The 26,058-nt window shown below is 33.6% G+C and overlaps 1 protein-coding gene across 13 annotated transcripts in view; it reads right to left on the bottom strand.

Moving 5' to 3' along the window:
- The window catches only part of LOC106133912 (coiled-coil domain-containing protein AGAP005037), a 144,118-nt gene that overhangs the window by 59,010 nt on the left and 59,050 nt on the right, over positions 1-26,058 (bottom strand). For 11 of the 13 annotated variants that reach the window (XR_001228582.2, XR_001228583.2, XM_060953570.1 and 8 more), the window contains 6 exons: positions 22,832-22,974; positions 21,243-21,341; positions 18,343-18,514; positions 15,948-16,146; positions 1,197-1,350; positions 312-377 (listed from right to left, as the gene is read on the bottom strand). Coding sequence is in view for 11 of the 13 variants with exons in the window: in XM_060953570.1 (XP_060809553.1) it covers positions 312-377; positions 1,197-1,350; positions 15,948-16,146; positions 18,343-18,514; positions 21,243-21,341; positions 22,832-22,974 (833 nt within the window). In the remaining 2 variants the exon portion in view is untranslated. Of the gene's footprint in view, positions 1-311; positions 378-1,196; positions 1,351-15,947; positions 16,147-18,342; positions 18,515-21,242; positions 21,342-22,831; positions 22,975-24,622; positions 24,933-26,058 lie in introns of those variants that run through there. The other 2 variants (XM_060953578.1, XM_060953575.1) reach the window with 2 other exon arrangements.

Here is a 26,058-nt window from a genome sequence, read left to right as displayed (position 1 = left end):
CTATTTGTTACCATTTTATAATAAACTTGTAAGAACATGTTTTGGTTTTTCATTCTTTAATATATTGCTGGCTGTAAAATTTAAACTACATTCATCGTTCCATTATCGTATTATTACGCCTTCGATGTAGCTAAACGTTAGAATATGCTGAAAATTCAATTCATTGACTTTTGTAACAGTATGATTTCATTTGAAAAGGGAAAATACTTTTCAACTAAGTATTGTATTATATAATTGGTTTATAAATTTTCAATTAACTTTTCTATTCAGTATTCGTACTGTCACATGTCAAATTAGAAAGAAAAACTTACCTTAGACTTGTGAACGTGTTGATGATAGTCGGAATCTATTTCTGGCTCGCTAAAATAACTCTGATCCTGAAACAAAAATATTTTATTTTGGATTTACTTTAAAAAGGATTACTGTAAAATTCACGATTTCAGATTTAACATTCACAAATTTATGCGAACTTTGTTAAAAAATCGTTTCCTGAACTTTCGTTATTTTGTGACTGGAATACGGAAATATTCATTACAGGTAATTCAAACTTAGTTTAAGGGAAAAGAAGTTGTAATTTTAATTAACATAAATTTTCCATGAATTTCATTTACAAAAAATTCAAATTCATATTAAGTATATCTATATATAATTTTTAATATTCTTAAGTTAGTATTGTGTACTTATTTTCATCACAAAAATCTTGTTGCTAATCGCAAGGAGAGTAAGATTTCCTTTAATATATATGATATGTACTATCCGATTTGAATTCATCTCATAAAAGTAATAACTCATGGGTATATAAGAGAGGTAGTCGCAAACTTCCGAGAAATATATTAAGTAAGTTATTGCCAATTATTGGAATATTTACAGGTAAGGTTCTTAATAATCTTCAGGTAGAAGACATATATGACGAAGATGGGTTTTAAATAAATGAGGAATGGAAAATAAATAAGATAAATGATGGAAACGAAAAGTAGGATGGTGATCTATAGTGAAAATATATCGAATTGTAATAATATTTAGGCAAAGTATACAGATTGTGGTAGCTCCAAAAAACCTAAATAGATAATCAATCCAGAATCGTTTTCCATCATGATCAGGCGAGGGATCGAACCCGATCGAACTGAGGACTTTCCAAGAGAATACCGACATTGAAGAGAGATTAGTAGAGAGGATTATAATTTACGAGTAGTTACCTGGTCCCAGCTGGATGGACCAGAGCAGTTGGCGGCACCAGGAGGCATGGCCACGGATCCCACGCCGACCACACCAGGGAAGGCCCCTCCACCAATGTCGGTTGCTTCAAAGAGACGCAGTACCGAACGGTCACGAATGTCGCGAAGATGGGCCCTGGAAATGAGAACAACTGAAATTCTGCGAAAGGAGTCCGAAATGATAGTACTTCTGTTTCACCATTGTATATATCATACGAAATCAAAGATTTGCAATAGCGGGTTATAGAACCAATGGAAGAAATTTCATAGATATCTCTTTCCCTTAACAAAGCGTGTTCACAATTGTCTTATCAGATGTTAGCTTTTAAGCTCAAAATCCGCTTTAAGACTTCGAAGTCTACTTAGACTTGTAATCTCTAAAGTCATCAAGCGCAAGTGTGCTCTTCGGTTTGCGATAATTTCAGTGCCTAATTTTCTTTAGAAGGCAGAAGATAAATAGTATAACGGAAAATATATTTTGCGTTGCGCGTGCGTATAAAGCAGCAGTATAATTAAATAAATTCTATATGCCCGAATAAGCATAAGTGCATTAACCGGTCGCTTTCTGATGTGCGTTAAAACTGTAATGCAGTCCCAAGATTTTATACGCATTTCCAATTGATAACTAGTTCTCCCATACCTTTTATTTCAAAAGCACTGCAAGGGTTAACCCCTCATGCCAAATAGATACACATAGATGATGTTAAAAATCAGCTCTTTTGCCTCTTTGTTGTACAAGATTAATTATACGTTCTTTGAAAATTAATTTAATCACGTTTATTATTAGTTTTAACACAATATTAAGTAATGTCAGTAATGCTAATATTACATGAATGTATGGTTAAAGCCCTCGAGAAAAATCATCATATATTGATCAACACAATGGTACAACTTTTATTTATAAATTAATCTTACCAAATTTTAGCTATATTTATCAGATTTCGTATTCTCGGTCCCAGTAGACCAAGCAAGGAGATTGTGTACATTGAATAAATAATGAACCTGTACCTTTTTGCAACGCCCAAAATACCAGGGTCTACGTGTGGGTCACAAAACATTGGAGCTATAAATTAAAAAGAAACCGATATAAACACTTGTACATATTTGTTATTGGTACAGTGAATTCACCTGTCCATATAGTTATGTTATTTTGTTGTATGCCATATACATAAGCTTATATCATGGTAAGAACAATTTGTATGATTGGACATAAATAATATTGTGTTCATTCAGTTTATAGGAAAGTTTCAACGTGTCGTTTCTCTTGATGAGATTCTTCACAGAATTTAATTCCTAATTCTGGTATTATTTTTTACACACAATTCGATAAGTACATTGTTTGTCTACACTAATATATACAACATTTTCACAAACACAATTCAATAATTTATTTTTATTCAAGTAATCAAATAAGTAGTAGGTACAATTGGTTTTATACGGATATTGTTTCGTTGTTTCAGCATGTTTAATAAACCAGTGTTGGTGGGTTCGCTGGGTTTTCTTTTGGCCACAATATAAGCGTGCAAGCCAAGCGAGCGAGCTTAATATTTTTCAACGTAATAAGATTACTCTGATTTATAATTTATTAAAATATTTTATTTAAGTCTGGATACAACTGTGATTTTCTTCCTGGCAGATGCTCCAGGGCCGAGATGCATGTAATCTTTGGTGGAGGTCTAATAATATTATTGTAAAATTATTGAACCTCAAATGTTTTTCAAACCGTATTTTTCTGGCGTCAAATTATTTTAAGCAGGTACAAGGCCGTCACTCGCGTCGTTGAACTGTGTCACATTCGATTATCGAAGTTAGATGCCGGTAAAATTTAATCCCGTGTGATAAATACTGTCATCACATTCATTGTATAAATACTGCTTTACGCAAAATATACCTATTAAACTTGTGAGGATTTACGCTTTTAACGTATGCGTTCTGACTTTTAAAATGGTATTTAAGTTTTAAAGTGAATAGTTATTCTTACTTAGGTTGACCACTTATTCTTTGTTTTTTAGAAACATGTTCTAAAGAACATTCTTTAAATACCTAAATATAAGGGTTAGATTTAGCAATTTTCGTTGCTACTTATTTTTTTTCATTCTCTTTATTATTTTCCCACAAATAATTGCTGGTTACATAAATATTCAATGAGAATGTCGGTAAATAAACTTCAACTTAATGATGTCTGAATATAGTAGGTGTTTCTTTGACCAAAAACTGTGCTCGTCGTAAAAACTATATAAATCTGTAATTTTATACATTTATTCACATCTGTAGGGTTCGCCAAATAAATACTCATTTTTAAAATATTCATTTGAATCGCTAGCTAGCGTATATTAAGATTCATTATCTTTAAAATAAGTTCTGAACTTTTATCCACTATTATGACCTGAGTATCAAATATAAGGTCTGTTTAGAAAAATAGGAAAATCATAATAAAGTCTATTCAGGATGGCAGACTGCTTGAGATGGCTATTTTTATACGCCTTCAAGACATAATAAGATAAAATGACATCACACAATAGCAAGTTGATTTTGAATTTTGTTAAACGTATATTTACTCTGCTTCCCGAGATTATTTAGAGATATTTCCTGCCACTTTTTTAACATCTCTTAGTTTTGGAATGAATGAATACCTTCCTTCGTAAGGCTAAGAAAATAGTTTAACCTTTTTATAGGTTCTTCTTTTCAGATCTTTTCAAAAGTATCTAACAACAAAATTTGTATGAACTAATGATGGACTGAACGTGAATCAAATGTCGACCTTTGCCTATCCCACGTTATCAGTTGCCAAGCAACGGGACAAAGGTAGCGGGTTATCAATACATGTCTGTGACATCCACAGAACAATAAGCGATACCTTTTGATATCAGTGCATAGTTAGCTGATACAATGATAGAATCGGGGGAATGTCGTCATAGCATATTCCCAGATGCACTTTCAGCCAAGGGATTCATTATTAATGGTCCAATGAACTCAATAGTTAGTAAAAATAAAAACAATAAATCGTAATTGGAACTCATGCGTGTGATTGTTTGAGAGGATTCTATTCTTTACTATTAAACGAGCAATATTTGTATACATTTACTAATAACCACTTATAACTTATAACTTTTAGTAGCACACGAGGGCAAAATTCTATAGACTGGGCTGGGTTTTACAGACCTACAATCATTTTCGCACATGAAAAATAAAATACGTTTTTGTGGGTTTTCTGATGAGAAACACTACTCCGCTTGATCGACCAAGTTCTAGTGATTTCATAATTCTGATAAATCATAGATCTGACTTTCCCATTTATAAAATAGATAAAAGCCTTCTAGGAAAGGATTTCTGGGATAGCTATCAATGTCTTACGAAAGGTGACAAGGGTACCAAACTATTGAAATGGTTTTAAATACAGACAGTATTTCGATTAAGATTGACACTGAAGATTGTAATTAGTCAGAATTATTGACGGAGCTGAAGCGAAACCCAGATACTTCATGTTGAAAATGTTTTCCAGGCAAAAATATAATCAAATGTAGTAAGCACCTTGGGAAGCCTAATGATGAAATTTTGTATTTTCAATATCACTTGTGAAACTTTACCACATTGTCCTATACAAGACTGCCTCATGTAGGTAACAGTATACTGCGAGCAAAGCTTGCTTTGGAACTCAACACTATTTGTTTGACAGCTCCTTTAATTATTCCCGTAATAAATATGTAGTAGGTATATGCTAATTTCCTTCACTGCAACTTACTTAAAACAGTACATGAGCAAAGTTTCTCACAATTTAGTTAGGGAGGAACTCTGCAGCGCAGCGGTAACCTCATTGCTTCTGAATACGAGTTCGATATCCGGCTCAGTCAAGAAATGTTTGCTTAGGTGATGGTTGTATGTGCGAACCGCTGTAATTTGGAATTCCCTCCCCGCATCGTTCTTCGACAATGAATACAACTTGGGGATTTTAAAGAATACTTGAATAGGCATTGTCTGAATTTTCGTGCAACAAGTTAGGCCTCATCTTGCTATCTACCAGGCAGGTGAGGTCAACCCCACTCAAATTATTATATAAAAAAAGATTTCATTGTAATTATTGTTATTCATTGACTTAGAAATTCATATAAATAGAATACAAAGAAATGTACAAAGATAGAAATGATCATATCATCTGCGAAAAAAACCCCGTAGTAGTACCTACATTAGGTGATATAGCCTTACATAGTATTTTTCAAATGTTTAGTGTGTGCAATACTTTAAAAGGAAAAACGTCCTTCGAAAATCTTGATTTCATGAAATATTTATGTTTACATATATTATTCTTATAACGACAAAATCTTTGTGTGAGAGAAACAACGCCAAAGGACCACCAGGTTTAAGAACTAAAGCTTCACATACATACATAAACGACCCTAACTAACCAAATAAATAGCTGTGACGTCGTAACTACTACATATTATATGTATACACTAGCTGTTACTCGCTACTTCTTACGAGGGGATATGTGTATTATGGTACAGTCAGCAACATAAATAAGAACACAGACAGAATTCTGGAAGCCATTGCCATTTCGCATCGCAGTGTTTTTAAATTCTTTTCAATTCGCACAAAATGTAAATAACAATTTCTTCATAAGACTGCTAATTATTTATTTCTTTTTATGCAAATAATAATGGAACATTTTTCTGTTCCGTTAATACTTTCGAAAATACCCATTTCATTTTTATTTCACAAACGAGAACACTCAGTTTAAAAAAAAATATAAAACGGCAAAGTGAAACGTTAAAAAGGGAAAGGCTTCATAGTAATAATCTTTGGTGAAAGGAGTGAAATAAATTCTCTGCTTTTTCCTTTAAATGGTTGTAAAATAAGAAGTTCTAATTACTCAACTATCTGCGGTGTTTTCAATGCCATTCTAAGTAAGTGAAATACGTTCAAAAAAGCCTTTCAGTGCCGGCAAGGTGGAAAAGCGATAACATCAATCGTTTGCTGCTTTTATTATTTTTTGCAAGATTAAATGGAACTAAGTTTTAATGTTTCAGTGCCAAGGTAGTTTCGGTTGTCGTTTTATTGAAAGAAAATGTGCAAAATAATTGTGAAATAACAGAATATAAGCCAAAAACTATATCTGCAAGTATTGAATAGTACGTCTACGTGTTGTACACATTCTTGAAATTATAAATCCGTTTAGTATATTAAAAAGAAAATATATTTTATACCAATTTGAATATGTCACTATGTACTAATTAAGACTAATCCCACCCACCAATAGATATACGTTCGTTTATTACTTACTAAAAATAAAAAAGCCGGTAGTGGTAATAAGCCGGCTCACGAAACGACAACAAACTACACAAGTAAGTATAAGGTTAGAAAAGACTTACGGACACCGGTAGTCGTGCACATGGCTGAAACTTTTGCTCTGTTTCATTATCACAAACTGATTATGTCACAGATATAAGGGAGCGTGTTTAAACAGTATGAATAGGGCTACAGGCGGGAATGTACTGTGACCGCGACCGCCCGACCGAGCCACGGCGCCCATGGCATAAACTCCGTCCCGTTTTCACGTAGGACGTTGAGCCCTTTCGAACTTACAGGTGCTTACTTTTATCCTTAACGGGCTAGACAGAACTTCAAGTAAAAGAAGAATTGTTTATGAATTACTTTGGAGGCGTTTCTAATGTGAATTACATGAATTGTACGGCAGACTGAAATAATCTTAGTCTTAGGAAGTTTTTGTAGAAAGATTCGCTTTTATTCAGCGTATGAATATTTATTTTGTGCAATTGACTTTGTTTATTACACGTCATTATTGAAGGTTTACCGCGATTCATTTCCCTGTCACCATAATAATTGAATAGGTTGGAATTGATTAAATCACATACAATAGACATTTTTATACTCCGAGGAAAAACCTCTCATTCAGTTGTTATGGTAATATAATGATTTAAGTATTTGTCTTATTGTGTGGCAGCCTCTTATTAGGCATCGCTTGGGTGCTATTTATCAAATACCTTTCCTCGTAAATAATAATTTCAAATGATATACGTATATTTTAACAAAGTAGAATATGCCCGCGGTTTCGCCTGCGTGAAACGATGAACACCGTTCATTTTAGTAATATTGGGAAATCCTCTCTAAACTATAAAGTGCACCCATAAGGCATGCCAAAGTTCAGATCTCTATAGATCCGATAATCCTCTTAGTGCTTCTCTGCACTTCCCGAACAACATACATTCCAAATTTCAGCCTCCTACGACCTGTAGGTAAGTTGTAGATTGTTTGTCAGTGAGTCAACAATCACTCAGCACGGCAAGAGCTTTATAAACTAAGTCACGATATATTGATTGATTGATGTAACTGGAGTTTGTTTCACATAAGAATATATGTGTTCGAGATTGTGACCTTACACGGGGATAGTTATATATATATATATTTGTTTTGCCTATATTAAATTTTTCATTATTAGCGTCACGTCAGCTTATTAGCGAAGTCAAAGAAGAAAGCCTCACTTAAAAACTAATATATTATATATGATAGAAGATGTAGAATTTCAGATGCCCCACCCACAGAGTCGAGGCGTCGTCGCTATATTGAGCTTTATTGTGAGCACATAAGACTCATCCAAAATGGCGGCCGGCAGCCGCGACGCCCGACTACATATTGAACCGTGGAATTACGCGGGGGGACTTTGCCCAAGAATAAACACCTTTTGCCCGCGGCTTTGACATATTGTCATTTATCGAAAATACCTCGCGAACACTTCTTTTTCCGGATTTTTATTACGAATTTGTTTGACCATTTTGATGATTCTTTTTTGGTTCAACGGATATTCTTCCGATATGGTCCCATATTCACTTCGACAAAATCTGTTGGAGAAAGGGGAAAAATTTGTCAATTTTTAGACATAGGTACAAAAAAACGCCAGGATGATGTCGTAGAGGGAGATAACAAAACGAGAAAGAAGTAGATCCGTGTACCATTCTGAGCTTGTTATGGCAGTCGGGACGTTCGTAATTTGCCTAGCAACATTATCCGCCGGTAAGTTTCAAAATGTAGGCACGCAGATGCTTGCATTGAGACAAATAATGAGTACCTACGTTCGTTAGTGCAGCTTTATCAGGAAAATTATTCAATGGTGTACTCAGCCGCCCCATGTAAACACGTATTGATTTGGTATGGGTTCGCTAGGTAGGACTTATATTTGAAATTGAATTTCCGTTGTATTTCATGTAATTGGATACTCTGTCGTTCTTCACACTTCCGTTTCCAGAGTGGGGCATAACAAAAAGTGATATATTCGGTCATCGGCGGATTTTATTCAGTTTTTATCTCCAAGTCGGCAGCTTAGAATAAACTGTAAGACTTGTAACTATCGCCGACAAACTGATGTTCACAATCATTTAGTACGCTTTTATGAACGGGCGCAGTTTTCAAGCGAAGGCGTTTCGCACTTAATACTCATAAAAAACTATAGATCGACGGAAGAGATAGTCACCGAAAAATACCGGAAATCCCCAAAGAAGCCGAGGGTTCAACAGGGAGCCCACAAAAAAGACAGAAAGACTTAGAAATATAAAGCAAAAATTGGATAAAAATATTCATATAAAGTTAAGAATCAAATTAAATAAAAACACTTATAACTTAAAGAAGGTACTTATTCTCCGCCGTAGCAGAATAGCTTAAATCACTTGAAACGTAATAAGTAGGTAACAATACCGGTTTCACAGAACCATTCATTGTTACCTACGTATTGTATGTAAAGGTACGAACTAATGTTTGGTGTTAAAAAAAATTATTATAGATTTTTATAAACGTAAAACGGAAACGTTTATTTGCAATCAATGTGAGTATGTCAACAACAAAGCATTAAAACAAGCAAAAACTTTAAAACTCACAGCCAAATCCGCCAAGTCGAGCAAAAAAAAGCGGCACGGCTGTGCCATCCTTTTCTCGAAGCAATTCAGGCTATTTTCGACCCCCCTATAATTTCGTTGTGGATAAAACAAGAAGCCTGAATTTTCAGTAACTAATCAGGCATTACATAAACACATTATATTTAAAATTTCAGTCAATTTAAACCAGTAGTTTAAGAATGACAACTTGTTTGTGTTTGAATTTTGTCACTCACTGACTCACCGATCATCAAAAGTCAAGCACTTCTAGCAGACATAGAAGCTTCAAATTTATAATACAGATAGAGTTTAGTGTCTTAATCATGGGAAAACCTAAATATTTTGTAATTTCGGTCCAGTTTTCGAAATACCCCAACTGCATAAATAACTTTGTAATCCCATATAAATATACAGGATTACAAGTTTACATTTGCAGTTAATTAATCATTTTTACTGTATAATAGAAAATAATAATAGGTGTATAATACGTACCTACTATATGAGGCATAACGGCAGGGGGTATAGGGTGGGTAAGGGTGTGTTTAGCCCATTAAAATGAACAACATTATTTCTTGCAAAATGGTAAATGGTCGTCGGAATTAAAAACACATGATTGGACATTTCTTTAAGTACGGAAATCTAAGAAATAAATATAAAATAAATATAAGCCTTTAAGAAAATTCATCAGAAACCATGCCATCAAAAACATCCTGTAAAAAAACCCAAGTCTCGCAGCTCAGTCTTTCTACCGTAAAAAGTTGTGAGATCCATGTAATACCAAGTCGGTTAATCTATTTATATATTTATATATTTATGTACTTCATTATAACTGGTTGGAAAGTAAATTCATGTATTGCATTGAAAACAAAATAATGGCTATTCCATGTAAGTAGGTATTTTTTATTGGAAAACATACGAAATAAGAATTCGCTCTTCATTTTTTTTCATCACTCTTTACTGAATAAGGGATTTGAGTTTTAATGCAAACAATGTGGACTCGAACCTAATCCCTATTCAAATACTACTAAAAAAGTATAGACGTCAAAAACAACGCGCGTCCGACTAGCCCAGGCAAAAGTTAGTGAATCATAAAATTGACATTAAAACATTTTTTCAGATACAAAACGAATCTTATCGGGATAAAGGGAATCAACATATCATCCCGACGCCTGGCGTTGGATAAAAGTGACAGGTACAGGGCGCAACTAGAACCTATGATATAGATATCGTGTCGAGAACATTGAACATTGATTTTCGTAAGTATAGTGTAAGACACCAGCTGAACTTTACCAGTAGTGTTTATTTATATGGACTTTGTACTGACGTTTGTCTACTGGCAACGACGCGATTCCGAATTCTGGCATCTTTGATCAACCCTTCCTTGTCTCTTAAATTACTATTAGAGTACTTAAGAAAACAGATTAAAACAAGAGTTGTAATTACTTAAGTCTCTGCAAATATCTAATTTATATATATCCTAACATCTGGATGGAATGTTTAAATACTTAAGTATTCCGTATACGTCCGCTCAACTACGAGTATGTTGGGGCAGCTGTACAATTCTTAAAATAATTTTTTACAGTTTTCTACACTTTTTTGCAGTTTGATTGAGTTAACAATGAAATAAAGATTGTTTATCTTTATTTAAATAAATAGAATATTGTTAAAAATACTTTAAAAATAATGTATAATAAGTAATTGAAATAACAGAACTATGAAACGCTAAAAGAGTTTATAGGCTAAACTTTTATTTTTAGGCGATTTTATTTTCAGTTACAACGATGTTAAGGCAAATTGGCACAGGCAGAGAAAACATTACGAAGAAGGTGATAATCCAGCCAGTAATCTTTGAGCTCTATTGCCATACTAATAAGAGTCGAAGTCATCGCCTGCCGTCGATATTAAGTCTTCATGATTTCCGTTCCACTGGTTTCGTGCAATATTGAGTTTAGTTAATTTGAATCGCGGTTACGGTTACCGGAGATTATATTATGTTCAAAATATATTTTATTTAGTTTTATCCAACCGGTTGTTCTCTAGGATAACGATTACATTCTAAGTGATTTAAGCCACTTTCTTTTTAGCCGAAATAAGTAGGTACTTTAAAACTAAAATTTACAAATAAAGCTAGAGTCTTTATTTGTAAATTTTAGTTCACACGTGCAAATATACATAGGTCGTCCGTTGGCCGTTAGGGAATTTCATAAAAAAAGACTAACTTCCATAGAAACGTTCGTTCAACTATGTTGGGGTAGCTGTACAATTTTCCAAATAAATTTTTACAGTTTTCTGAGAGCTTGTTTGCACTTTTAATCTAGATGGAGTTTTGCAGCACTGGCTGAAATACATATATGATGCACAAAGCGTAAGGCTGTGCCCGGAAAATAAAATAATAAATCCATAGGTATGTAAAATTTAACATAGGTACAAACGTCGTTAAGTTGTATTACTTGGATACTTCGATATAATAAACGCGAAAGCGAAGACTACTTTTTTACAGGCGTATAAGCCGCCTTCGATGAAAAGCTTTAGCGATTCCTAGATTTTTTAATAATGTTTTGCGAAACCACCACAGATAGGCAAAAAATATAAAACGAAAATAATCTGAAAAATATTTTACAATTTTAAGTAAAGGTAAGGCGCGTAAATAAATCCAAAAAAACATTGCAATACGTATCGCACATACTCCTCGGCTTCCATAACCTTCGATTTATAGATTAATTTATAGATTACTTAATTCGATAAACTGACCTATACTGCATTGCAATTTGAAGATTTTATTAAATTTTGGTTTCCCGAATGTAAAATTAGGGCACACTAAGAAAAACTTACATAACGTGTGCTGTTGCAATTAAATAATTACTTATGTACTTATGCTATTCCTAATATTTCGTTCGTTCGTTCTACATTTAGTTCTACAGTTCTACGTTCTACATTAAGAATTCAGGGTAAGCTTATATGTCTGCGGCTTTGCTCATGAGAATTTCGTATCATAATAGTTAAGTATTCAATATGTGTTGTTTCCATTTTGCATTATTGATATCTATTATATAAAGTGTCGTGTGGTTTTCGGCACTTTAAAATAGAACCACTCAATATTTTTCACATGGATGTCGTAATGGGCGACTAAGGGATAGTTTTATTAACTTGCGATTCCTCTTGTAGGCTATGGTCTAGCAATCTGTAATTATTTGAATCTTATTCCATCATGAAGCAATACAATTAAACGGGGCCTATCAGTCTTTTCGAGACTGTTGGCTCTGTCTAGCGCCGCAAGGGATATAGACGTGACTAAGGTATATATTTTTTATTTATATCTCTATTTCTAGTACCATTAAATAAATATATATTTGTTACAGATTTTAAAGTAAGAATACATGCAATAAGAAATGATTGTTGTTGTATATAGAATGTATACAGAAACGCCAAGAGTATACTTAGAAATCCTTAATACATTCATTCGATTTCTGCGCTGCAAACACAGAGCTAGGAAAATCGCGCCGGCAAACTACTCGTATGTGCCAAAAGTCACACTCTTCACGAGGGGATACCACTAAGAAGCATATTAACTTAATCTCGCCAAGAGTTGAATGTTTGAACAAGGTTTGCGTGCTTTGTCAAGATAAATAGCTACCTATAGACGCCGCTAGATGGCGGATCACATCTGTCTAAAGTCACAAAATTAGTTTAAGTACCAATTATGTAGTCGTTATAACTTTTATATTCCCACTAAGTTTATTGTTATTCTAAATCACTTGAAAAAATAGCTACCTAGTTTATTATTTGAGTATATCCCATTATCTCGTATTCCAATGTTATGATATCTTTATTTAATGCCTTTCGATGATATTTCTAGAAGTATATACTTTTATAATTTACCGCTTACCTGACCGTACTGTACTGAATAATTTGGTCTAAATTTGTAATTAGTTCAACACTTATTAATTGTAAAAACAAGAATGTGCAAGTATAAAATTGAAAACAATTATGGATATGGTGATTTTGATTTTAAATAATATTAATCACTTTTATCCGGGGTCTCGACTTCGGGAATTTCCAGAAAATGTAGTCCATATTACTTCTTACGGTATAGTTTATTTCTGTGACAAATTTTAATTTACTTAGTTTTAAATAAAGGATAACATACAAACAAAAAAGTGAGATATGCATGAAACTATTTTAACTATTTAATAAATGTTAAGCAAATAAAAATCTTTGTATTTGTAAACTAAGAAACGGTATACGTACCTAAGCATGGGAAAGACTTTCAATCTTTTCATTCATATTCATATGTCTAAACATGAATTCCATCATTAAACGTTGCATTTGAATCATGTAACTTCTGGCTCTGCATACCCCGTAAGAGATAAAGACGTGATTTGTGTTATTGAGTATAAATGGCAAATGGCTGCCCAAGAAGGAAGTTGTTACTCGCACGTTGTATTTCACGTATCCCATAAAATTAATGGAAATTGAATTTCCTCATCTGACTTTGTTCCATAATATAAAATGATAAACAAACAATCCCTTTACTTAACGAATATCCGCATATTGGAAATTTAAATCTTATAGATAGAAAACTTCTTCTTTGGATTGATTAAAGTGATTGATTTTTAGAAAGGTGAAAAAAAATTCATATAGCAGAAGCCTTTTAAATCTTTTCGACACTCGTCTTTATCTATCTTTAGCTCTGTCTACCCCGAAAGAGATAAATTCATTATTATATCTACGTATGAAATTAAAAGAACCAGATATCATTTTCCTATCTTTCATCATCTTTCATAAAATTGAAAACTTGAAGTATTAAAATTGGAAGGGAGTCTTAACAAACTTTCCCCGAACGGAAGGCTAATTCCGTAAGAAGATTTCAGTTTTCAGACGTATTTCAAATTGCAATTCCGGAAGTTGGTTTGCGACCGTGAAACCTGAATCAAAGCGATTCGCAACATTTCATACATGCTGTTTAGCTGACAGAGCTTTGAATGCTGACGGAACTGGGGAACGGAGATATTTCACTGCGTAATCAGCTTTAAGGTGAATTGAAATGTGAAATGAATAGCACACTAACACGTAAACTGATTTTCGGATTTTCTTGTGCACTAAGCACAGATTCACTGTGAGATTTTGTCCGGTTAACACGAATTTTCTTTAATGTAATAAGTACGAAGGCGACTGAGATAAAATATTTTTCATGTTACACTTTCGGTTTTTACTTTGAAAAGATATAATATTATTGAGTTGTCTATTTTCTAATGATGCTTGCAAGCCTTGATTTTATACTTGGCAAATTTAGAATAAAGATTTCTATGTAACAGTTATCTTTACCCCTAACTTTTATTAAGGAAGCAATAAAAATTACTTATTATAAGGTTCAAATATGAAAGGTTAATCTTTATGGGTCACTGCAAATGTTCTTGGATCAGGCATTTGGTTCAACATGAACGAGTATTGCACAGAGCAAAGAACGCCTGCTTGATATATACACATACATATGTATATATACACCACGCAATAATAAAAGCAATTCAAATATTCTAAATTATTCTACATACATCCATAAAATCACGCCTCTTTCCCGGAGAGGTAGGCTGAAACGAAATTTTTCCACTTGCCACGATTCCTGCATACTTCTTTCGCTTCATCTCCATTTATGCAAGACTATAATAATCTCTTCATATTTTATTAATAAAACGAATACCTCTACATAGGTAACAATCAAGATTTGTTTATATATTTATTTATTTATATATTAATATACATCAATAAAAAAATAAAACAACTCAGACTAAGAAACTTTGTACAAGGGCACTACTTAATTGTAAAGAAATTTCCTCCGGTAGGGCCACGACAGAAAAATAGCACGAAGCATTGGCTTGTGTATATATGATAAGACATAAACTTATTGATACTAATAAACCTAAAACGTACATTATAATTAAGATCTTCCGTTATTGAGTTACACTAAGTTACTGACAGTTAACGAACAATCCAAACTAATAGACGTAGGAAGCTAACATTCGAGAAATGTTCCTTTGCGAGTTCAAGGCACTATTAGAGGACTTATAGGATTTACAGCAAAGCTTTCAAGGGTGATGTATAACTTCTGGGGTGCATCGGCATCGGGAGAGCGTTGTAGCATCTGATGGGGAGAGATACCACTTACCTTTATATTGTAAGCTACATTAGATACATTTTCATACAAATTCGAGTTATATGATTTTAAGAACATAAATATATTTAGCTAGATAACGTTTCTCAACCCAACTGTGAAAAAGAAACAAGCTTATCAAGATTTTTCTGTTTGCTGTAAATTCGACAGGGCGAAAAAGGGATAAAGTCAGGAAGTCATTTGTAAATTTTTATGTAGTAACTCAATACCGCACAATTAATAAATTTTTCATATCAAACACAAAAAAGAAGTTTCAAGTCAAGAATTCCATTACAAAGAGAATATTATAGATAGTTGTTAAGTAGGTATGTAAATCAGAAATCCGGAAGGAAAGTCCCGCGAGCTCCCGAGGAAACTAAAAATTTCTTGGCCCTTTTCAGGAAAAAAGAAACCTTCTAGTTAAATCTATATCTGTCACAAGTAGAGCTGGAAACACAAGTCTTAATTAACCCCTTACCTTTCATCTTCCAGCCGTAGAACATGTCCTTATAAAAGACATGGATGTAAATCTTCACGAGCGGACTATCCATGTAGTGCAGAATCAGCTGCTTGAAAAAGCTTTCGAAAAGAACTTAGCTAGCTAACGAAGAACTTTCCACGAAGAATACCGGTGTCAATAGTGTTGTTTTTTGTAGTATTGTCTATAGCAAGTGGAGCTTAAATATATCATAATTTACCACTAACCTGTCATCTTCCAGCTCGTAGAACATGTCCTTAGAAGAGTCGTGGATGTAGATCTTCACAAGCGGACTATCCATGTACTGCATAGTCAGCTGCTTGGGGAAGCTTCGCACGAAGAGAGCCTTGACAGTGTCAATGGAAGTTATCTCATTGGGCAGCAATGCCCGCTTGGTTTCGTTACGGTATTGCAAGAATACCAAGCCTGAGAAAGAAAAACTGGAGTTACTATTTCACCCTTAGAATTCCTATATATAAATGAAGTTAAAATATAATTAAGGATATATTTCGATAAAACTTGTTAAATATATATTTACCTACACCTTAGAAAAGTACATAAGCAATTTTTTGGTAATTCCTAGGGAACGAGAGAAATGGCATTTTAGTATAACGCGGGTGGACCTGATAAAGCTAGTTTGGATAAGACTGCGGGAACCACATGTGGGAACTGTGTGTGTACGAGTAAGAATGTGACACCGTAACCGTATTTCTCGGGAACTTTTATACCAAGAAACACAAAATCTTTTCAGAAATTAAAATACGCAGTTAACAAATATATAGCTTATTTCGCAACGAATGTGTTTAAATATTTCTCTAAATAAATAAATATAATAATAATATATACGGGACAAATTACACAGATTGAGTTAGCCTCGAAGTAAGTTCGAAACTTGTGTTACGAGATACTAACTTAACGATACTATATTTTATAATAAATACGTATATTGATAAACATCCAAGACCAATCAGAGAAAGTTCGTTTCTCATCATGCCCTGGCCGGGATTCGAACCCGGGACCTCCGGTGACACAGACAAGCGCACTACCGCTTCGCCACAGAGGCCGACAAATCTAAAAAGACGTGTACTTTTATATTTTCTATATTTACTTTGCATTACACGATGCACAGTTTTAATGTATTTTCCAACCCTTATTCCACTTTACGTGGAGTCAGGAATATAATATTAAATCAGTTTTTGAATACCAAGAAAGATCCCTACCCTCAGTGTGTCTTTACATTTACATGTTTGTCTAAAAGCTATCTATAGCCAACTCGATCAACGGAAAAAGATGTTCGATATTAAAATAATTATTAGTTATTACACGGATCTCATAAATTTTTACGGTAGAAGAACAGATTCGTGAGACTTGTTTTTTATAAAATACCTTTTACATGCGAACATTAATACTTTCTGCAAAGGTAAAATTGTAACATCGTCCTTTGACAAGTAAGGCGTGATGCGAGTGCAAATGCATTTATGAACGGTACAAAATAATAAAGCTCTTTTAGGGTTCTGTACCTAAATGGTAAAAACGGAACCCTATTACTAAGCCTTCGCTGTCTGTCTGTCCGTCAGTCTGTCGTTAAGCTGTATCTCTTAAACCGTGATAGCTAGAAAGTTAAAATTTTCACAATTTATGTATATTCGTTGCCGCTATAATAACAAATACTAAAAATTTTAATTATAAAGGGCGTCCCACAATATATGTGTATTTTCGTATTTTTTAAAAATTATAAAACGGAAAAAGGTAGCGCTTAAAATAAATTTTAAAAAATACTCGTATTTACTCATATATTACCTTTCAAAATTAATAATGAAATAAGCGATTTTTGGTCGATTTTAATAAATAGGTAGAAACGTAAACGTAAGTAAGGTAGGTACGGAACCCTTGGTGCGCGAGTCCGACTCGCACTTGGCCGGTTTTATTACTTTTCCGGGGACATATAACATTAAACAGAATGTTTGAATGTTTGCAGCCTGCTACCTGAAATCGCATCTGCTTATTCAGTGAATTTGCACGTGGAATTATTGCAGTTGCATACTCAGCAACTGCCTTTGCTTCAAAGCCTGGGCTTTGAAGCAATCATTTCGAGCAAATTGGTCGCAAGGTTGTCTAAACACCGTTTGTACTTTTATGTTTAACTGGCTTTTGTCTGCGACTTCGTTCGCCGTTAAAGTTCACTGAAAAAACTGACCCTTGTATTGCTACCAGTTTTTCAGTTGGACAAATCTTATTACTAAACAGTCCAAAAAAACGAATTCAAATCCGAGCAATAGTGATTTTTTAAATAAATATTAGGCTTGAATGCCACGTGGTTTGAATCTACTTGTAACTAAAGCTATTTCTCAGTTAAGTAATATTTAACAAAGCCTCAAACGGGAGCCTCTTCCCTCACGCTGAGTTATGGATTATTACTGTCCTGACTTGAAATTCTTACCCGGTCGTGTGTTAGGAAAGAATCACCTGACTTGCATCGCTCATGGTGGACCCCGACAGGTCGCAACCGGAACAAAAACCACGAAGAGGACAAATACATCAAAAAATGTCCTAAATACAAAGCACTGGAGACGCGTCTGTCGCTTAAATCCGTGCTCTGTGATCCTAATGAGAATCACTTACCCAATGGTCTCTCAAGAGTCTTGCTCGGGGTTCGGACGACGGGGAGCGAAGATCGCTGCTTGCCACCCCTTCGGAACCCGGTCGAAGCGGTCTCGACCTCCGACATGATGCCAGGGTCGTCATCGAAGAGCATGGCATTTGATGGTGTCGGATAGCCCCGTGGTAGGGGTGGCTGAAAAAAAATTTTTATGAGAATCCTGGCAGTACAGCAGCAGTTTTTAGTTAACTATCTCGTACGTTTTGATTTTTATACTTGACTTGTACATTCTGATGATATAAATGAATAACCCACCAGAACAGCTGTCGAAATCCTTATAACACAAAATGTTAACAAAAATAATTATAATAAAGGAATATTGTTAGTTATTTACAAAACAAATATGACTTGGCTATGATATGAATTCAATAAATTATTGGATACATATCAATCATATTGCTTAGATCGTAAAATATGCTAGTCAACATAATATTTTCATAATTTTATAAGATCCTAGATATAATCCAGACCTTATTATTATTGGATAAGTTTAGATCTCATTTAAACATTTATATTTTTTTAATATTATTTTCTCTTAGATATATTGATGGAAATTGTATAAAAACGCAGTAAGAATGACGGTGCATTTCGATATCTATGATACGAAGGTCAAGTTATTTAGTTCACGATTACCCATCTATACTACAAATTAATGCACATTTCACATCCATCTAGAGCTACAATATTTTCCCAATGTATCAAATCATTATATTCAAAAATACGTAGGTAGTTATTATTCAGAAATATAATTGTTTAAAAAACCACGATTTTATTTCAGTTAATAATAAGTTAAGGTGGTTCAAATTACAAATAGGTTTAACTGAACCCATTTCGTTATCGCCTATTAAATACTTGCTTACATGCTCATAACGTTTTGTCAAAAAGTCAGGTCAAGAGTAATCGAAACTGACGAGCTTGCATGAAGAGAGTTATGATGGATGATGATGAGTGGATGAAGCGAAAGATGTATGCAGGGAGCGTGGCAAGTGGAAAGATGTGATCCCTGCCTACTCCTCCGGGAATTAGGGGATTGAAGGTCCCACCGGAAAGGAGGCGTGATGTATGCTCATAACACTTTTTATCAAAATTTGTACGTATAATTTCTTTCATAACTTTTCATCCACTGCACTTCGACGTCATCGTATTTTTTAATATCGATGCGCGATGTGCTCTATTGAGATTTTATAAGATTCTCGGATGGGAAATCAAATATTTATGTCAGATATTATTAGATGCATAGTGAAATTAAATTTTTAAGAAATTGAGTACCTACTAATTTCTTAAAATCCTAGTTAAATCGTGGTTGGGCACTAAGACAAAGAAATGCGATGTTCCTACGAAATATACGGTTAATAAATGAATAATAAAAAACAAAAGAGAAATAAAATTATTTTTGAACCGGGCATTGTAAATTTTATTGTCCTTCCTATTTTCATCATTTAGCTAAAATTATGATGGAACAAAATTTATTAATTAGATAAAATAAAGGTCATATCTTGAATGGGAATGTTACATCAATTGACTAGTTAATAACAATGAACAATTACATCATCCACGTCTAGTAGCAGAGCTATTAGACCATAATACTCGTACAAACCATACATTGCACATTTTGTTTACAACTAGGATAGTTACATAAAATTGTTAATTTAATAAAATAAATCAAGTCTTTATTATGATTATAGTTGATAAAATAAATGAAGATAGAGAATAATACTTTTAATTGCAACAAAAAAAATAGGTACCTATTTAATTCCTAAGAAAGAAATGTTATTTGTACAAAGGAGAACCTATTCAGCATATTTGACTGTCAGACCAATATTTTTTTATAAAATAAATATGTTATGTCTTATTTTTTTATTTCTCAAAAAAAATATCAATATCACTTTGACTCTGATGGAGTAGAATCATGATTCTGAGGTAATTGCCAATATGACGATGGCCTTCATAATTCCTCTGTCTTCTTATTCTTTGTCCCAGGTTATTGGGTAAAATAGTACCTATATATTAAATATAAATTGATTTTTATATTAGAAGTCAAAACACTTTACTTTCCAACAAGTTTATTTTTTATCAACTTTACAAAACGCATATATGCTAACTCTCAATATCAAACGCAAAATATTTTTGCACGCGCGGTATTCTTATTTTTCCAATAATTAAATTAACTTGTAAAAATCACTTTACGGAAAATCGATTTCGGATAAAAAAAATTTTTGAGAGGCCGCCAGTAATTCAATTCTCTGAGAATATAGGACGATGAAATTTTTACATTAATTAATTTTTTTAAAGCTTGAATAATAATTTTATTTTTGCAGCATTTGGTTTTATTGCAATTTTTTTCATTTATCAGAAACAGGAAAGATGAAGCTGGTTGGTGAAAGCTGAAGTGTTACCAAGGAAAGGATCCTGGGACGCAAGTTGTAAATTTAGTAAAGTATAGGCGACGGAGCTTCTGAAATGTACATATCGCCTTGGTGGAATATTTTTGGTTTCCACTCAACATGCATAAATAAATATTAGTGAATCTTTTTCTTTGTCAGTTACAGTTAAGATAAGCAGTAATTTATCAAGTATTTTCAAAACGTTATGTTAATTCACGTTCTTCTCATCCTTCTATCTCAATTGTAGCCTTCGAATGTTTATTTTATGCTCCCGTGGTCTCTACTGCAGCACCTGTTTCCACCGCTTACAAATTACGTGCCCTGCCTTGAATTTGGGCACTATTAATATGTCTGCCACTTGACTGTACTTTAAAAAATAATATAATAACCTGATAAAATGATTTACCATGTTAGAAGCGCGTGTTAAAAAGCCAATTATTGTAACGACATGGTCGTGAGATCGATCAATGATCTCGTACCTTACTCAATCGCGGATCTAAGGTTCGAATCTTGCCATCGCGGTATTTGGTGACAGTTGCGTACTCCGGTACGTTCATAATCCTCTGGTTTCCGAATAGCTGGGAAAATATAAAACAAAACTTATGTAAAAATAAAATAAAGTAAATTTTATAAAGTAAAAATAGGTTAAAGAAATAGATATGGGTTACATAAAATTATAGAAAAACAATGCCGATTGTCTGGAAGAGGTAGACTAGGAACAGTTTTTTGCGGATGTAGAAGGGTGAGATTAAAGGAAATAAAAAAAAATCTAAGGCGTTAGGACCCACCATACAGTAAACGTGTTCTTTTTCGTATATTTTTGCTCAATATTAATAACGGTAATAAGTGGACGCTTAACATTTTCACTGAATATTCAGTTGTTACCTTTATTATATTACCTTTCAAAATAAATAAGCAAATAAAAGTATAAATATTTAAAGGGGACTTCCCAAATAACAAACTTTTTTTTATACCTAATGAATGATACAGAACCCTTCGTACGCGAGTCAGTAACTCAGATAGTTAAATAGAACTTGAACCCACAAAACCACACGATGCTAACGGCTATATCTCTGTGCCGGAGCCGTGTGCGCTTCCCAGTCCAAATATTTGTGTGATTCCGCGCCAACTAAACTGTATTCCACCTCTATACATTTAACTTGGACAGAAACTTGTTTAACAACATGTCTTTGACGATGTGGTTTGAACAGCCAATTAACTCACAAATTCCTGATCAAAATATTTAATTATAAAAGTTTAACTAATTATTTAATTGAGCCGAGTGGTATCCACTATTTAACAATAGATTCACTCCATATCATTCCCACGGATGTCGTAAAAGGCAACTTAGGGATAGGCTTATAAACTTAGAATTCCTCTTGTAGGCGATGGGCTAGCAACCTGTCATTTAAATGTCCATTGCATCATCAAGCTATACAGATGAACGTGGCCTTTCATTCTTTTTACTCTGTCTCTGTCCTCCCCGCGAGGGATATAGATGTGACTAATATTTTTTTATAATGTGTTTTTCGAACGTTTCCTAGACACCGCTAAAGCGAGGAGACATTTTTCCGAGCGATGCAAATTTACGTTTAGAACCGATGTGATTATAACTTTCCTGGAAAGAAATTAATTTAACTTTTGTTCGTCCCTGAATGCCTTATTAAAAAACATTTTACTAGTGTTTTAATATCAAAAAACATTACTAATAAAATAAGGCATATACAATAATACATTTACTCTTCTTAACCATGTAATTAATTACGGTTCACCATTTTCTTTTCAAGTGATTTTAAGGTTTTTCCATGAAAATTGCGGCACTGTATCTACTTTTAGGGACGGTTTCAAAGCTTATTGTAGTACGGAAATAAAAAGCACTACAATAATCCGTATTACAAAAATCTGTATTACAAAAATCTGTATTACAAAAATCTGTATTACAATAATCTGTATTACACTAATTTGTATTACAATAATCTGTTTTACAATAATCTGTATTACAAAAATCCGTATTACAAAAATCTGTATTACAAAAATATGTACTTATTACAAAAATCTGTAAACTCACCTCCATTTCGAGCGAGTTGATCGCTCCAGGGTGGGGGTGCATGTACAGGTGATTACCCGCCAGTGTGTGTCGTCGCGGGTCATCCCTTCTGGAGGTGCGGCCCCGATTCGGACCTCGGCCAGCTTCACCGTCCGATAGACCTCCTGTGGGCAAAAAGATTGTATTACACCACTGTTTGACTCTATAGGAAGACGATTCAAAACTATCAAAATAAACCAAAAATAAAAATACTAAATTTGCGTCAATTTTATTGCCTGTCCTTGACCCTATTATCAACAGGATCCTTCTGAACCAATTTAAAGTTTTTGTTCATTAATATTAGGGTTTGGTGTTTTAAAAAAAATTATCATTCGCCTGCGGCTCACTAGCAAAGAACTACCTGCCCCTTTCGGAATTCCGCTCTATACATATAACATGTATACAAAATTTCATGAACATTGGTGCAGTAGTTTGTAGAAACAGGAAACGTTACAAACTTACTTTCGCATTTAAAAACTAATAAGTAGAAACAATCTCAAAAATAAATCTGTATTTTACTTAAAAAAGGTTTTTTTTTGCTAAGTTTATCATTTTATATACCTATATGTATGTATGTATGGAAGTTTATTATGATATAAAAACACGTTATCATCATTTTGGTGTCAGAATAATAAAACAGCAGTTAATCTTTAAAAACGACTGATACGATGACATATCCTAAACAAATACGCGATGCGTCTAACTATCATCAATTTGGGTTACACCAAAAACATTGTTTCTGTCCCTATCAGTATTCCTGTAACAAGTCAAGAGTATTCGAGATTGACGAGCTTGCATGAAGAGCGTTATGAATGTGGATGTCACGAAAGAAGTACGCAGGAATTCCATGAAAGATGTGATTGATGTATGTCACTATCGTATTTTGTTACTTATAAAATTTTATATTTATTACCCGCCGATCTTTTAAGCCGATGCCAAGAAAATGATTTGATCAGAAAGCCCTACTCGCTATAATATCTGATCAAAAGAAGACCACTAACATCAGCATTGAAGGATGAAACACTTTCTCTATAACCTAGAATTTGTAGAAGAATACGGTTAGAGCCATGAATAGAAGCTTAATTTAACTTATGTATATTCAAACAGAATTCTTATAAGACATCTCACAATTGTAAGCTAGCTTTTACCTGTAGCGTCGCCCGCGTCAATTTAACGTTATCTACAAAAAGCGGCGAATTTTAAAATATAGGTTTTTCTCAAATCCCACGGAACCTTAAGATTTCACCGGGATGAAAGGTCCCCTATGTCCTTCTCCAAAATCTTAATTATACATACGTGATATTTCAAGCGGATTTATTCACTAGATAAACCGAATGTGAAGATGAAGTGAAAAGAGTAGGTACTATACTAGAAGAAACAGTTTTCTTTTTCTTTAGAAGAAATGCTCTTTATCAATAATTAACTTCTTGATGAGCCCCAAAAAAAAGAACTTTTGCAAATATTCCTGTTTCTGATTGAAACTGTATACCCTTTGAATGGACGACATAAAAGATAATTAAAATAGGATCTGTCGTACATTATTTTTCACTAATGGATTCCGTCGGTATCCGATAATGAAAGCTGAGGTAACTTCTGATAATGTCAGAACAATTTAAATAAAAGCTGCACTCACGTGGGCTACTTTACTAGTAAAGTATAAAAGGCAATTAGCGTCAACCAATTTACAGGCACTTAAAAACAATACATGTCATCATTCTGTCCGAAGTTCGTGATGAATATAAAAATTTAACAAGGTTCAATTAAATAACTTACAATGTCAAATAATAAGTTTTCAGGAAGACAAAAACGATAACATTGTTTAAAGCTTTGGTAAATTCGTCAAGAATTAAAAGGATTACGTTTCAATACACTAGTACATTCACTAAAAGTCCTATTTCTAAATTTCAAACTATTTCTAAACATTGTAGAGATCTACTCGGAAATATATTAATCGCACCAACAACATTCACTTCACAATTTTGCACACTACTGTAAATCACCAAATTCTATTTAGAACTGAACAAATGTATTCTAAAATTTTACACTAGGCCTGAATTTCGGGCAAGTGGGGCGCCCAGAAATAAATATCCTACTTCTGCGCTTACGCAAACACGTCAATGAACGACCACTTTCATGAATGTACTCAACTCGGGGATTAACCAGACTTGAATTGGGATCAATAAAGATTAAAATACACGACACGATTAACTTTTAGCATGCTTCTTAAGTTTTGATCAAACAAGACGAATTGGAGTTGCGCATTACATAAACAGAATTATATTAAATTTAAATGATAGACATAATGAACTTAAATTAAGAACAAAAAAGTAACTACTCGTACAAATAATCTTTCGTGTAATCATAGGGCTTCTGCCGAACCCAAGTTAAGAAATCAAGAAATCCTGGCCAGAGATGCAACAAGTAACTATGAATCAACCGACAGTTTGTAACTGAAGTATATTAGTTAGATATGATATAATTATACATATGATTTATGATATGGCATATGATTATACTAGCAACACTAAAATGAACTCATCTTTATGCCGTTTTTCTTTTAAAACAGCTTTCTTCACTTCATTCAACGCATATATTACATAATCAATTACGTCAATCCACACATACTTTTCTGTTTTCATTTTTGTTCTCTCACTAACTCCACATACTTTCATAAGGCAATCCTTAAATTTTTTCAAGCATCCTAAAATCAGCCATCACATTCTTAATTTTTTTTTTAAATATCTCTCTAATCAGCAATTTCTCTTTTTTCGTTATAACAGGGACATTTGAACCATTTATCTATTTAAGTATTCATATTCATATTTCTATAACATTCGCCTTTCTAGCTTCCAGCTCCCGACGGTAAAGTGATGAGAGGTGAATTTCGATCGAATTTTCTTAGAAATCATGGTATGACAAAAAATGGTATGTAAACTAACACACTCAGCAATTAGCACGGAAAAAAAGATATCGTCCGACTCCTTTTCGCTAATTTGGTATTGAAAAGTGAGTCGTACATATGTCGTTGCGCATCCATTTATTCACACTTAACACTTCTAATCGTAACCCATACATACATACTACGATTTTATCACTCTCAGGGTAGACAGAGCCAAGTCGCAAATACTAAAGCTCAACTATATAGCTTAATGATAAAATTGTGATTCAAATAGTGACAGGTTGCTAGCCCATCGCCTAAAAGATTCCCT

Source organism: Amyelois transitella, chromosome Z (genome assembly GCF_032362555.1).
Source record: "Amyelois transitella isolate CPQ chromosome Z, ilAmyTran1.1, whole genome shotgun sequence".
Taxonomy (NCBI): domain Eukaryota; kingdom Metazoa; phylum Arthropoda; class Insecta; order Lepidoptera; family Pyralidae; genus Amyelois; species Amyelois transitella.
The sequence above is the reverse complement of the archived record's forward strand: the minus strand, read 5'-3'. Positions and strand labels throughout refer to the sequence as shown.